Raw genomic sequence first — 14,642 nt, forward strand, 5'->3', positions numbered from 1 at the left:
AGCAAACATTATGCATGTGTGCATGTGCACATGCATGCACACACACACACCTGTACACACATGCACACACACAAACACACACATACACACTTGCACACATCTGTGCACACTGTGCACACACACGCCCACACACAAACAGGCACACACACACCTGCACACACACAACCACACACACACAAACACTTGCACGCATACATGAACACTCAGAGTCTTCTCAGCCTTTACTGGACTTTCATGTTTATCACCAGTGTTACCATCCTTCATCTTTGCATCTCTTCTTCACAGAGCAGTTCAGAACTCACATCTTTACGACACCTCCAATTTCTACCTTCTGTCACAATCAGATAGGAATGATGTGTGCCTGCATGCAAGCTACTACATTTACCTTTCTGTATTTTGAGATGGAGTAGCTGTCTATAGAGTCAGAAAGAGCATTACAGCTTGGAAGGGTACCAGCTGCTTGTTTGTAACTGCAGTACCTTCACGTGGCAGCACTGATGTATAGAATATAGTAATAATTTATCAAAATGTGAGAAAGTTTTAAACAGTTTTCCTCATAGTCAAAATAATCATAAACATTAGGTGGCTACATTTGTGCATCTCATATTAAAATATGCTACTTGAAATATTATATAAAATAATAATAACTGCAGAAAACATTACCTTGGCCCATTGGAGAAATAAAACTATAATTTTATGCATAAAAGTATGTAGTATAGATTGTTATACTAAAATTTTCTCAATTATGGGACATTTACATTGCTTCCAATGTTCTGATATCACAAATATGTTTAAATAAATGTCTTCTCTGGATTGTCGATTTATTACAATAACATCATAAAATGATAATTGAGACTAAGAATATAGAATTTTTAAGCATGTGATATTTGTGTCAAACATAAATATGGTTCCCCTCATATCAGCTAATCAAAAGATACAAAAATATTTTGTTGCATTTTGCTTAAAGATTTATTTATTTTATTTTGTGTGTATGAGTGTTTTGCCTGAATGTATGTATGTGTATCACATACATGCTTGGTACTCCTGGAGGTCAAAAGAAGGCATTGGATCCCCTGGAACTGAATTCCAGCTGGTTGTGGACCATCATATGGGTTCTAGGAATCAATCCTAGAATCAATCCTAGCTCATCTGCAAGAGCAACTAATGCCCTTTACACCTGGGCCATCTTTTTATCCCCACACATTGTACTTTTATGTTCTCATGTTTTTATTATTTAATGAAGTTAAATGGTCTGTCATTCATGGGCTTTCATATTTCTAGATTAATGAAGCATAATTAATTCATGGGCTCTGTTGAGATATTTCAAATTGATTTCTAGGTTTTAATTATTTTGCTGTTGCTTAAAATACTCTAAAAATTTCTTATGTTCACTCACCTTTCTAAACATGATCTTATCAGAATTTTGATGTTTATATGAAATTTAAAATTGTTTTTAAATTTCCTAAAGTTCAAATTTTAATTGAAAATAAAATAAATTTATTTTCCAATTTTCTCATCATGAATTTGTGTATTCCACATAGCCAAGTAAAATAATATCTCTTTAATTTTATGAGCAAGTATTTTAGATATTATGTTTATTATAATACCCTTAAATATAATAATTTTCTATTATAACTTCAGCAGATATTATGTATGTTTGCAAAAATCTCTAGGTTATTAGTTGCTTGCATTCAAATTGTTTATTTATTTGACTAAAAACTTTTGACATTTTTCTACAATTCATTTTGATGGGCTTTCCATTGTTTTCTTTCTTTAGCCCATAAACAAAACTATCTGAATTGTTTCTCATGATGGTCTGGATAAAGGCATGAGAACAAGCTTCCTTGGCCTGCAGTTTATTGTAAAGGAAAACTGTAACAATTCCATTGGCAAAAGGACAGAGCCGCTGCCTCTGTTCCATTGACAGCATGGCCATGGAATACAAATTTAACTCCAAACAATAGCATAACATTTATTTTCTACTTACTCCAATTAAGATAAATAAGAGCATGAGGAAAATGTACTCTTATGTTAACAATTATCTCTAATTATCAACTTGTATGATTACTTCACTCATAACAATTATTTATTGAATTACAATGAACATCTACTTCTATGTGTTGATAACGTGTAGTGATATTTTGTTTGTGATCTCACAAATAAAGTTTGCCTTGAAGATCAGAGTGCTGTGCTGAGCCACTAGTTAGCCATAAATGCCAGACAGAGGTGGCACATATCTTTAATACCAGCACTTGAGACTCAGAGGTAGACAGTTCTCTGTGGGTTCAAGGCCATCCTGGGCTACACAAGATTGATCCAGTCTGAAAGAGAAACAGAGCCAGGCAGTGGTGGCACACACATTTAATCCCAGCACTAAGGAGGTGGAGACAGAAGTGATATGGCTGGGCAGAGAGAGGAATATAAGGTAGGAAGAGACAGGATCTAGCTCCTTTTGAGACTGAGGATTTTGTAGAGGCGAGAACTCTAGTGGCTGGCTGCTCTGCTTCTCTGATCTTTCAGCTTTCAGCCTGATATCTGACTCTGGGTTTTTATTATTGAGACCGATTAGGATTCCTGCTACAATAATATAACTTTTATCATTATCTTTCTTACTAAGTTCTATATTTTTATTATTATATCCATATTTCCATATTCCTTTATTACATAGCAAATATTTTCAGATACTATGATGGATTTTTTTGAGATTATAATTACAATATTTCTCCTCACCTCCTTCCATACTCTCTCATACTCTTCTCTCCCCACTCTCCTTGAAATTCAAAGCCTCTTTTTCACTGAATGTTATTGCATTGTATGAATAGATACACACACACACACACACACACATTTTGTTACTTTTATTTTGTATATTTTGTTACTTTTATTATTGTATATTTTCAGGGCTAACCACTTGGCATTGGAAACCCAGTAGAAGTGCTTTTTCTTGGAGAAGGCCATATCTCCCACTCCCTGAATTCTTCAGTTGTCTGTAGTTTTTTATGTACAGTTGAGGCCTCATAGCTTTTATCTGACATTTAAATGCTGGGCTTTTTTAGAGGATTATTTTGTTTCTCATTTCTTTCTTTTCTTTTTTTTTTTTTTTCTAGACAGGGTTTCTCTGTGTAGCTTTGTGCCTTTCCTGGAACTCACTTGGTAGCCCAGGCTGGCCTCGAACTCACAGAGATCCGCCGGCCTCTGCCTCCCGAGTGCTGGGATTAAAGGCGTGCGCCACCACCGCCCGGCTCTTTCTTTTCTTATGTTTTCCTTTACCCATTCAAATTTTCCACAGCCTCAAATGTGACCTATAGTTTGCTGACTTCCAAATTTCTGTACTATTCATACACTCTAGAACTACAGTTTTATAAGATTTATTAATTTGTTGTTTTTATTTTCAGGCATATAAATCACCTGAGTACATGTCCCAGAAAACAGAAGAAGGTGTCTGATGCCCCCAGAACTAGAGTCACAGGAAGTTATGTTTCCATGTATATGCTGAGAACAGAAAGCAGGTCTTCTCCAAGAGCGATAGGCAATCTAAATTGCTAAGAAATATCTTCAGACCTCAAAACTATACTGTTGAAAGCTTGTTTGATTGTCAGTCTTATCCGGATGTTTTTTCCACGTTTAATTTCAAAAAGAGATTTGTGGAGCTGGATAGAAGCCTCAGTGTTTAAAGCACTTGTTCCTCCTGCAAAGGACCTGGGTTTGTTTCCTAGCACCCATACAGTAGTTCACAACAATCTGCAAATACAGTACCAGGGAATCTAACATCCTTTTCTGGCCTCCATGGGCACCATGCATGGTACACATACACACGTGCAGGCAAACACTTTTAAATATAATTTTTAAAAACTCCTTTTAAAAAGTGATTTTCATTTTTTTTAAAAGACATCTTTTTTGTAGTGCCAGAATGATAATGACAGTAATGATGTTTCATGGTAGCAGTAACATATAACAGAATTGAGAACATTTATTCATAAAATTAAATCGAAAGATTCATAAGAACATTTACAACATATTTACCAGTCATTAACTGCTGTATCTAGTAATGTTAAAGCAATATTAAATATCATGCCCATTTAGAATTTGAATACATTGCCCAAGGTTGTTCTTATAACACAAAACTGTCAAACTAGCTTTTTAGACTCACCACAAAATCTTAAATCCAAACCTCTGTGTTTCCAGGCTAAAAGCAATGAGAGTCATCTTTGAGTCATTTCTTCCTCTTTTATCACTAAATGATTTGTTAACAGCTGTCAGTCTCACAAATATTCAATATTTTATTACATCTACTACACTTTCATTTTTCCAGAAATTCCAGGTTTCATAGTATAGCAAAAAAATTCTAATAGTTCGTTTATATGCTATTTATAGTATAACCAGGTCAGATTCTATCATTCTTTTGTTTAAATTCTTTCTTTAAATTCCCATTCCCTACACTATAAAATTCAAGCTTCTCAGCATATTACACAAGGTCTTTTATACTCTAAATTAACATGACATTTACAAATGTTCACCATTTATTTCACAATCCTGCTTAATATGGTGCCAATCATATTGAACTTCTATTTTGTACCCAAACATCAAGACATATGTGTATACAAGTATGCATACATGTCTGTATATACGTATTCGAAGCCCTATGCATATATGACTATTTATCCAGAAATCTATATATATTTGCATAAATACACTCATATTCACTGCATTTTAACATAATCATATGTAATATCTCATGGCAGTTTTCAGTGTTTCTTTGTTTTGTTTTTTGGTTGAGAGAACAAAGAAAGGAACAGTAAAGGAAAGAAAGCAAAGCTTCTAGGCAATTATATTAGAGAAAGCATGTTATTCATTAGTGTCAGCCAATCCCATAAGCAAAGTAGTTTGCAGAACAAAAGATTCAGGACCTTGGAAATAGTTACTTGTAGTTTGCAGGGGGAAGATTGTAGGAAAGTTTTACTATATCATTTCCTCAATAATGCCATAAAGCTATAGTTCTAACAATAAGGTGTACATACTCACACATCTGAGTATGTAGACCCTCACTACTGTTTATACGAGTTTTTTTTTTTTTAAAGATTTCAACATGCTTTATCTACTTAATGATTACTTGGCCTAGTTCAAATTTGAGGAAGCTGGCCTGAATCCTATAGTTTGAAGAAATTAGATAAATTCTGAATTCATCATCATGGTCGAAAGGTGGGAAAACATGGTTATGAAAACAGATTTATTAATTAATTGTGATCAATGATTATTAGAATTGGCTTGGAGCAATTAGGGTTGCTAGTATCTAATAAAAATATTACAAATTTATTTCAATAGATGACATTTTCCAGGTGTAAATTTTAAAGAGCAATCAATGTACTTTATTAGAGTCATTAAGCTTTCAGTAATGTAAGTATAATTTTCCTTGGTTCTAGAACCTTATATCAATTTCTACACTATTTCTTTATTAAATATACAATTGAATGCCAGCCTTTCTGAGTGAATTCTTAAGTTGTTTTATTTTTAATATTATTATATAATTACATTTTCCCCTTTATTCCCTCCAAACCATACCATATACACCTCATTGTTCTCTTTAAAATGCATAGGCACTTTTTTCATTACTTGGTGAATGCATAACAATTTAATAGAAAGAATAAACTAAAGTTGTATAAAATCAACTACTTTTCTTAACTATTTTCTTGCAATAGTATTTTTACTGTGCTAAACACAACGATTACTCAAATATCAAGTTCATAAAACTCTAAATAATCAGAAGTAACCCTGGTCATTTAGCTACACAAACATCTGGCAGGTAAAAGACAGCATCTAAATCAAAGATTAGCTAGGCTGGGGAAAATGAAGCTTTCTTAGAACAGTCGCTTGCTTGATAAATGCTTCCCACTTTTCTTCAGTGTTTATTTTTGATAAATTGCCAGGCTTTGCAATGACTTTGCCTTGACATTTATCTCACAGTTAGCTGCCATTATCTTGTGACAACCGATTCTTTTCTTTTATCTCACAACTCATAATTGCAGAGTCTTCTCCCTGGCTTTCCTATAAATTTTGAAAGTGATGTTATAAAATTCCAAACTTTCTGAGAATATATCTTAAGAAATATGGGAACGGATAACTAACACTAAAGACCTCTTAGAAAACTAACTTTTTCTTAGCAGAAGCTTCCTAAAATATATACTCACATCCTTATAAAATATTTTAAATAGATTTTCCCTATGAGTTTGCAAAAGTACTATATATGTATCTATATCTGTATGGACATATATGTATCTCTATATATGTATATATGTCATAGGTTAACAAATACAAATACCTGTGCCAGAAATGAGTTACCTCTTTTGAAATTGCTGACAATAAGGTGTAACATACCCTATAAAATTACAGACTATTGCCAATGTTCTTTTTATACTCTAGAACCTGTTTGTAAAATCTTAATGCTAAAGACACCATATAGTCGACTCATAAAAAAAAAAAAAAATCAAGCCGGGTACGGACCTTGAAGATTCATCCCTTATTGACTACCTTTCACTGTGCTGTTCAACACTACTCTTTGTTTAGGATTTAAACTGCTCTTCTATTGCTCCTGATTATTCAAATTTTGTGTGAGTTATTTTGTATGTAAATAAAAAGAGGGAAAAGAGGAGCCTGATGTAGGGTGCATGCTACTGTAGGAGATAAATAGTCATCGATCTTACCCAACTACGAATCCTGCAAGATCAAATAACCTGTGTAACAAGATACGCTCAGTGGGGCAATAGTGGCATGAATGTCATAGGAATAACCAGCCGTTTTCTCATGGGATTTAAGACCCATCACACAAATGGAAATTCATAACTGCTGCCATTATCAAGCATGAACATATAGTAGACAGGTCATAGATCCTAATGGGCAATCTACTTCTATCACTGGGCAAAACAAGTGCATTATTAAATTTGTTCCTAATAACTTATTGCCATGCCAGCAGATTTCAATCCCCATCAAAAGAGCTTTGTTTGTTTGTTTGTTTGTTTGTTTGTTTTGCTTTTTTTCTACCTTTCTTTCTTTTACCACTGGTATCTGGCAAATAACACAGATATATATCGCTGATCAAAATGCAGGGAATAAGACACCATACACCCTCCTCTCAAAGCTCCGGGATCTTTGTGGAATAAGCCAGAGGAGTATAAGAGCCACGGGTGGTTGGCGACTTCAAGAAAAGTACTTTTTGAACACAGCACAGCAGTTGCACATTTGAACTCACAGTAGTTATGACAGGATGCACAAAACCCCTTCAAGTTCAAGCCTACAGTTTCCCGAAATACAGAATGAGAGGTGAGCTCAATGTTCCATCCCTAGCTAAGAAGCTATTTATTGGCAGATCATAGGTGCTAGGAGGGGGATATACACTTTTCTTCCAGGGTATTGTTCCACACTGGTTGGGTACATTCTATTGAAAGACCACACATCTAAGAGTATAAAGAAAGTTCGTGTGCGCGCGCGCGTGTGTGTGTGTGTGTGTGTGTGTGATACCTGGGACAAGAGGAGAGAGGGGAAAATGTTGGTCCAAATGTAAATCCAAGCAAAACAATAAATACCAAAAAAGAGTATAAGGGCCACACAAAATTTTGTTAATGGGTTTAAAAAGAAAAGACAAAAACTGGGTGGGACAGAGAGGGGAGAAGGATTTTGGAGATAGTGGAGTAGTTAGATGAAAAGGATCAAAACACACTGTATATAATCACCAAATAACTAATAAAAAAGAAAAAAACTAGACCTATAACATTTCCATGGATTTTGTATATATGTGTACGAAATTTTAAATGAAAATTTCTTTGCAATCCAAATGATTTCACAAGAAACTTCATATAATAAAATTCAAGAAGGCACAGCAATAATTTCATTGTGAAAACACTGGTCATACCCCATTTTGTGAGGTGCTGTGATCTCATGACCAGCTACTTAGAGAACTGAACAAGTTGCCTAGAACTTGAAACCATTGATAGTCCTCTCACTAAACAATTCGCATTTTCTAAGTCATGTCTTTGGCTGTTGGAGACATCCCCATATACAGAAGGAAAGGGAAAAAAAAGGATATCTTCAAAGAGCTCAATGTTTGCACAGACAGTACATTATAAAGAACAGACGGACAGTGAATTGCACTAACTAGACCTAGAATATCTATGAAAATTCATTTTTATTGTTTTGCTTTGAAGATGAGGAAACTAAGGTTTATAACAGATTTATAATACACTCAAGACTAGTTTTATAGAAAAAAACTAAAGCAACCATATGACATTAGTGATTCTGCTGCACAAACCTCATGCAAAGTTTTTCTTAAAGTTATTATTCTAAAACAAAAAACATTTGGTAAAAAAAAAGATTATACATTTTTTATGATGGCAGAAATATCCCAAGGTCTCTGAACACCAAGCAAGTGCTCTTCCAATGATCTACAGAGCAGACCTGAATGCTAGGCATGTGCTTTTCCAGTGAGCTACAAAGCAAACCAAAATACAGTTTTCTAGATCCTTTCCCCAAATCTACTGTAAAATTATGAAGTCTGTTATATTGTAACCCAAGAGATTCTGATAGAGCAGATCTAGGGTGATTCTTGGAGAAATAGTGTTCTGGATCACAGCATTTAAACAATCATAAACTTTCAATTGCTTTGGCCATCACAGCACACAAATAGGATTTACTAGATGTTTACCTTTAGAACATCTAGTGCAGTGGTTCTCAACATGGGTGTCAAGTGACCCTTTTACAGGGCTTGTCTAAGACCATTGGAAAACACAAATATTTACATTGTGATTCATAACAGGAGCAAAACTACAGTTATGAGGCAACAATGAAATAATTTTATAGTGTAGGAGTCACCACAATGTGAGAAACTGTATTAAAGGGTCACAGCATTAGGAAGGTTGAGAACCACAGATCTACTACTGCAAGGGGTGAAATGTGTGTGTGTGTGTGTGTGTGTGTGTGTGTGTGTGTGTGTGTGTATGTACATTCATGTTAAGGTAAAAGATGAAAATGAGGAATTGTTTAGATGGGTCCTTGCTCATAAACATGCTAAGAACAAGAAGAAATCAAAACAATTAAAGTGTGCTTGTTTTTCACAATTGAGCTATTTTTATACACAGGATATATGTTTCAGAAGAGAACATTTTGTGTCTTGGGAGCCAAAGAAAAGTTACTCCAAAATGACAGCTGTGGCCAACAGATTCTCTTAAGGACTTATGATTATAATGGTACCTCTACCTTTGTATATGTTGTCCTTATCATGCACTCACATGTCTGTTGCATTTTATTGGGTATTGCCAATCAGTTTTAATTTTTTCAATCATGATGAATACCTAAAGAAACACATCATTTTCCACATGACTCAGCACTCCTCCCCAGCAAACAGGTTGTGCCTCAGTAACATGCAGCTATACTATAACAGGTAAAATATGACACTATTACCAAAAACAATAACTTGCATAATAGGTGACTCATGACAGTCAGTATGGAGAAGCATTTTTTCACTAGGGAGTGACCCTGAGTTAATAAAGCCAAGGTAATGTTTCCACCCCAATGCCAGTGTTTCTGGGACATTTACCATAAATGTGTACAGTTTGGCAGTGATTATGTCATTATAGGTTTTAAAATAGATCTGTAATAGAACCCGATTGTATACTCAAAAAATTCGGGTATACCGAATTGAGTCATAATTATTTCATTTGGAGGCTTTTCAAATGTCTATAAATAATACTTTGTATTTAAGTTTAATTGTACAGATATTTGTCCATTAAATTGTTTGTCTCATTCCATTGCATTCCAATATTACAATAGATGTTTTACTTAATGGAATATGGGATACTTTTGTGAAACTATCATGACTATTTCATAACTGTGGCATAGTTAATTGTTAAAACATTAAGTTACTTAACTCAGATAGTCCAAAAATGACTTAGATTAATTTCATTTCCACATGGGATAATGTCCCTGGGTACTATATATGCAGCAGTGCTTCAGTAGCTCAATAGGGGCATGTCTTCACTTTTTCTCCTTAGAGTGCAATAAAAAACTGTGCTGGAAAGATGCATATAATAAAAAAGGGGGGGAAGATAAGAGCCTTCTCTGGTTAAATGGTATTAAGCAGTCAGCTTCTGCGACGGACAGATTACTATATTTGTGGTATAATGTTGTTGAAAAAATTCCATTAGAATGAAGAAGAATTAAAAGCTTAAGAACATAGATGACTCCAGAAACAGAAAGGTACAATCTCAGAATCATAAAAGAAATCACCATTCACGAAGGCCCGCGGCCGGTGTTGACTCGATGTGATTTCTGCCCAGTGCTCTGAATGTCAAAGTGAAGAAATTCAGTGAAGCGCGGGTAAACGGCGGGAGTAACTATGACTCTCTTAAGGTAGCCAAATGCCTTGTCATTTAATTAGTGACGCACATGAATGGATGAACGAGATTCCCACTGTCCCTACCTACTATCCAGTGAAACCACAGCCAAGGGAACGGCTTGGTGGAATTAGCGGGGAAAGAAGACCCTGTTGAGCTTGACTCTAGTCTGTCATGGTGAAGAGACATAAGAGGTGTAGAATAAATGGGAGGCCGCCGGCAGCCCCCCCCCCCCGTTCCCTGTGAGGGGTCGGGGTGGGGTCCGCCGGCCTCGCCAAGAAAGAGAGGTTCCTGAGTATCTTCATCATGTTAATAAACGCCTAGAAGAAGAAGCAGACAGACTTATTACTTACTTAGATCAGACCACCCAGAAGTCACTAATTGCTTCTGTTGAGAAACAACTTCTAGGTGAACACTTAACAGCAATTCTTCAGGAAGGTTTAAATAACCTCCTTGATGAAAACAGAATTGAAGATTTGTCTCTCCTGTATCAGCTCTTCAGTAGAGTTCGAGGTGGAGTTCAGGTTCTCTTACAACAGTGGATTGAGTATATCAAGGCTTTTGGAAGTACTATTGTTATTAATCCTGAAAAAGATAAAACCATGGTTCAAGAATTGTTGGACTTTAAAGATAAAGTTGACCATATAATTGATACCTGCTTTATGAAAAATGAAAAATTTATCAATGCTATGAAAGAAGCATTTGAAACATTCATTAATAAAAGACCAAATAAACCAGCTGAGCTGATAGCGAAGTATGTGGATTCAAAACTTCGTGCAGGCAACAAAGAAGCTACAGATGAAGAGCTTGAGAAAATGTTGGATAAAATAATGATTATATTTAGATTTATCTATGGCAAAGATGTTTTTGAGGCCTTCTATAAGAAAGATTTAGCCAAACGCCTATTAGTTGGCAAGAGTGCATCTGTAGATGCTGAAAAATCAATGCTGTCTAAACTGAAACATGAATGTGGAGCTGCATTCACCAGCAAGCTTGAAGGGATGTTTAAAGACATGGAGCTTTCCAAAGACATTATTATTCACTTCAAACAGGTAAAATATATGCAGAACCAGAACATACCTGGCAATATTGAATTAACTGTGAATATTCTGACAATGGGTTACTGGCCAACATATGTGCCTATGGAAGTCCATTTGCCACCAGAGATGGTAAAGCTTCAGGAAATTTTCAAAACATTTTACTTAGGCAAACACAGTGGCAGGAAACTCCAGTGGCAGTCAACTGTGTGCTAAAAGCTGAATTTAAAGAGGGCAAAAAAAGAACTTCAGATCTCTCTTTTTCAAACCCTGGTGCTGCTAATGTTTAATGAAGGGGAGGAATTCAGTTTAGAAGAGATTAAGCAAGCTATTGGGATAGAGGATGGAGAATTAAGGAGGACACTGCAGTCACTAGCCCGTGGCAAAGCTAGAGTTCTGGCTAAAAATCCAAAGGGCAAAGATATCGAAGATGGTGACAAATTCATTTGTAATGACGACTTCAAACACAAACTATTCAGGATAAAGATCAATCAAATCCAAATGAAAGAAACGGTTGAAGAACAAGCAAGCACTACAGAAAGAGTATTTCAAGATAAACAATACCAAATTGATGCTGCGATTGTTCGAATTATGAAGATGAGAAAAACACTTAGCCACAATCTTCTTCTTTCAGAGGTATACAATCAGCTAAAATTTCCAGTAAAACCTGCAGATCTAAAGAAGAGAATAGAATCCCTAATTGACCTGGACTACATGGAAAGAGATAAAGAAAACCCAAATCAGTACAACTATATTGCATAGAATGTTGGCCTTGGAAGATTTGTTGTCATATGATGTAGCCAATGGATAAACTAACTTGTTGAATCTCATATTATTTGACTTCTTTTATACTTCCAATGACCAAATGAAGCAGTGTAATGGAAATAGTTGCGTGGACTTTTCTCAGTGGTTAACATGCCCATTTTAAAGAGTAATATTTAACCTTTAAGAAGAATGTTGTTGAACTCTTTGCATGTTATTTAGTATGATATGCAGAAAACTCTTTAAGAAAGTGCTCGGTCTTCATGATTCCTTTTGGAACTGGGGAAGAGACCCCTATGGCCATTAAAGAGGGGAGGGGGATTCTTATACATCACCAATGAAGCAAAAGGTTTATTTGCTTAAAAGTCACTTAAAGATACATAAACTGCATGCAAACTTTATTTACTGTACAGAGTTCTGGATGTATTTATTATATAGAAAAAACACCCTGGACTTGGTTGTTCACCCATTTTATGGTTTCCCTTGAAAAGAAAAATAGGTTGTTATTGCTGTTGGCATTCTGTTACAATGAAGGGATTGGTTAAGAAATCTTATTTGGAAACAAGTTTTTCAAGTAGGGTGACAGTTACTTCCATAATACCTTATATATTCACATCCTAAAGTTTTCCATTTATGAGTATGGGATGTGTACATAAGACTTAGCCCCAAATTTACTGTGCTGATTAATAGGTACTTATTAAAATAGATAAAATAGAAAAATTGCTGATCATCTCACACTAGAAGAACATAGTAAGGGGGGAAATCCAGTTATTTTTATTAAAAATGAATACAGTATGAAAATCACAGGAGACCAAAATCAACCTGTTTTATAAATTTCAGAAGCAAAAATTACCAGCTGCATTTCATCATACTTCAGTCTTTAAATGTTGTTTGCATCATTTTGTCTTTAACTTGGGCTAGTTGTCAACTGTTAGAGGCTTCCTAGGATTTGCATTCCAGTGTTTTCTACTGAAGTGGTTTTTTTATTTTTTTGGAAGCATCTCTTCTCTTTGTTGGTAAACAAAGCTTTTACTTTCATCCACCTCCTGACTTGGAGAAACTCTACATATGATTCTTCCTTATCTCACTTACACACTCCTTATTTGAAAATGTCAAGTTCTGTATTCTTTTTTTTTTAATTGCTTGAATTTAAGAGTTCTCATAGCCACTGGACACCTGCTTTTCAGGGAAATGTCCCCAAATTGTTCACACACACACAGAATAACAAAAGTATTGTTCTTCAAATTCAAAATGTGAGTAAAAGACATCTCTTCATCACCAGAGGTTTTGCTTTGCTTACTGGTTTCTTTTTTTCTATGAAGGGAATTGATTATGAGAGAGAAGCAGACAGTTTTAGTGTTTACTTTTGAATTAGAACTTCTTCAGTGCTTTATCCAACAGCATATTTCCTTGTCTTTCTGGAGCCAGTTAGGGGCACTGCTTAGACCTGAACCTTCAGCTTAGGAGATTTGGGGCTCTATGTCTACTATTGATGGTTCTCTTGAATTCTCAAAAACCTGTGGCCACTTCTCTGTATTTTTTTAAGTTGCCCATTTCTCTAATGCATCAACTTGCACACTGTTTGACTATATATTAATATTTAGAATTAGCTTCCCAATTCTTTTCGAGCAGCTATTTCGTGTATTTTTGTCCAGCTCCTATCTGATTTCCTTACAGGAGCTCTTCTGACAAGGAAACGTGGCTGTTATGTTTACTGGACCATCAACATCAGTGTTTTGATTAATCCTTGTTGGTCTCTGGGATATGGAGACTATTACACCACTCACTAATTACTCTAAGGAATATTTAGGTAGAGTTGTTCCTACTAGGAGGCAATTGATACCACATTCTTTATCTTGAGAGTGGGTCCCTTTTCTGGGGTTCTTAATTATTTGAAAATTTGATGCTGTTTCAGCTGAAAAACTAGCCAGACTATTAAGGGAAGCTAGTTAAGAAACTGAAAAGTAATGGCAAACTACATTGCATAATTGTTAGTTTCATTTGTTCTGTATCAGTTGAATTTTTGTGCTTTTATTCCCCTGTGTATGTGGTGGTTCTATTTTTCTCCAATAAAACTTTTATTTTAAAAAGGAAAAAAAGGAAATCACCATTAAAAACAATAAAATATGTAGCATAAAATTTCCAGAAAATTTAAAAGTGTCAAGAAGTAGTTTAGTGGCCTTTATTCCCTCCCTTCCCCTCTTCCTCCTCTGTCTTTCTCTCTCTCTCTCTTTTTCTTTCTTTCTTTCTTTCTTTCTTTCTTTCTTTCTTTCTTTCTTTCTTTCTTTCTTTCTTTCTTTCCTTCATTCTTTCTTACCTTTTCCTTTTTGGTAAAGACACAAATAACAATATAAATAAGAAAAAAGTTAGGAATGCTGAAATTATCTAGAGAATAAGTAATGAATTCTAAACTAGCAACACTATGATTATCAGAATTTACTCCTTTAAGAGAAAGTATAGTTAA

The 14,642-nt window shown here is 35.0% G+C and overlaps 1 protein-coding gene across 1 annotated transcript; it reads left to right on the forward strand.

Moving 5' to 3' along the window:
- The first annotated feature begins 7,258 nt into the window (after positions 1-7,258).
- Positions 7,259-12,344, forward strand: LOC131904734 (cullin-4B-like). The gene is given in 2 exon segments (XM_059255784.1): positions 7,259-7,314; positions 10,627-12,344. Coding segments are annotated over 2 exon segments (1,608 nt in total). The 3' UTR covers positions 12,179-12,344.
- The last annotated feature ends 2,298 nt before the right edge of the window (positions 12,345-14,642 follow it).

The sequence above is a fragment of the Peromyscus eremicus genome, chromosome 2, assembly GCF_949786415.1.
Source record: "Peromyscus eremicus chromosome 2, PerEre_H2_v1, whole genome shotgun sequence".
In the NCBI taxonomy this organism is placed as follows: Eukaryota; Metazoa; Chordata; class Mammalia; order Rodentia; family Cricetidae; genus Peromyscus; species Peromyscus eremicus.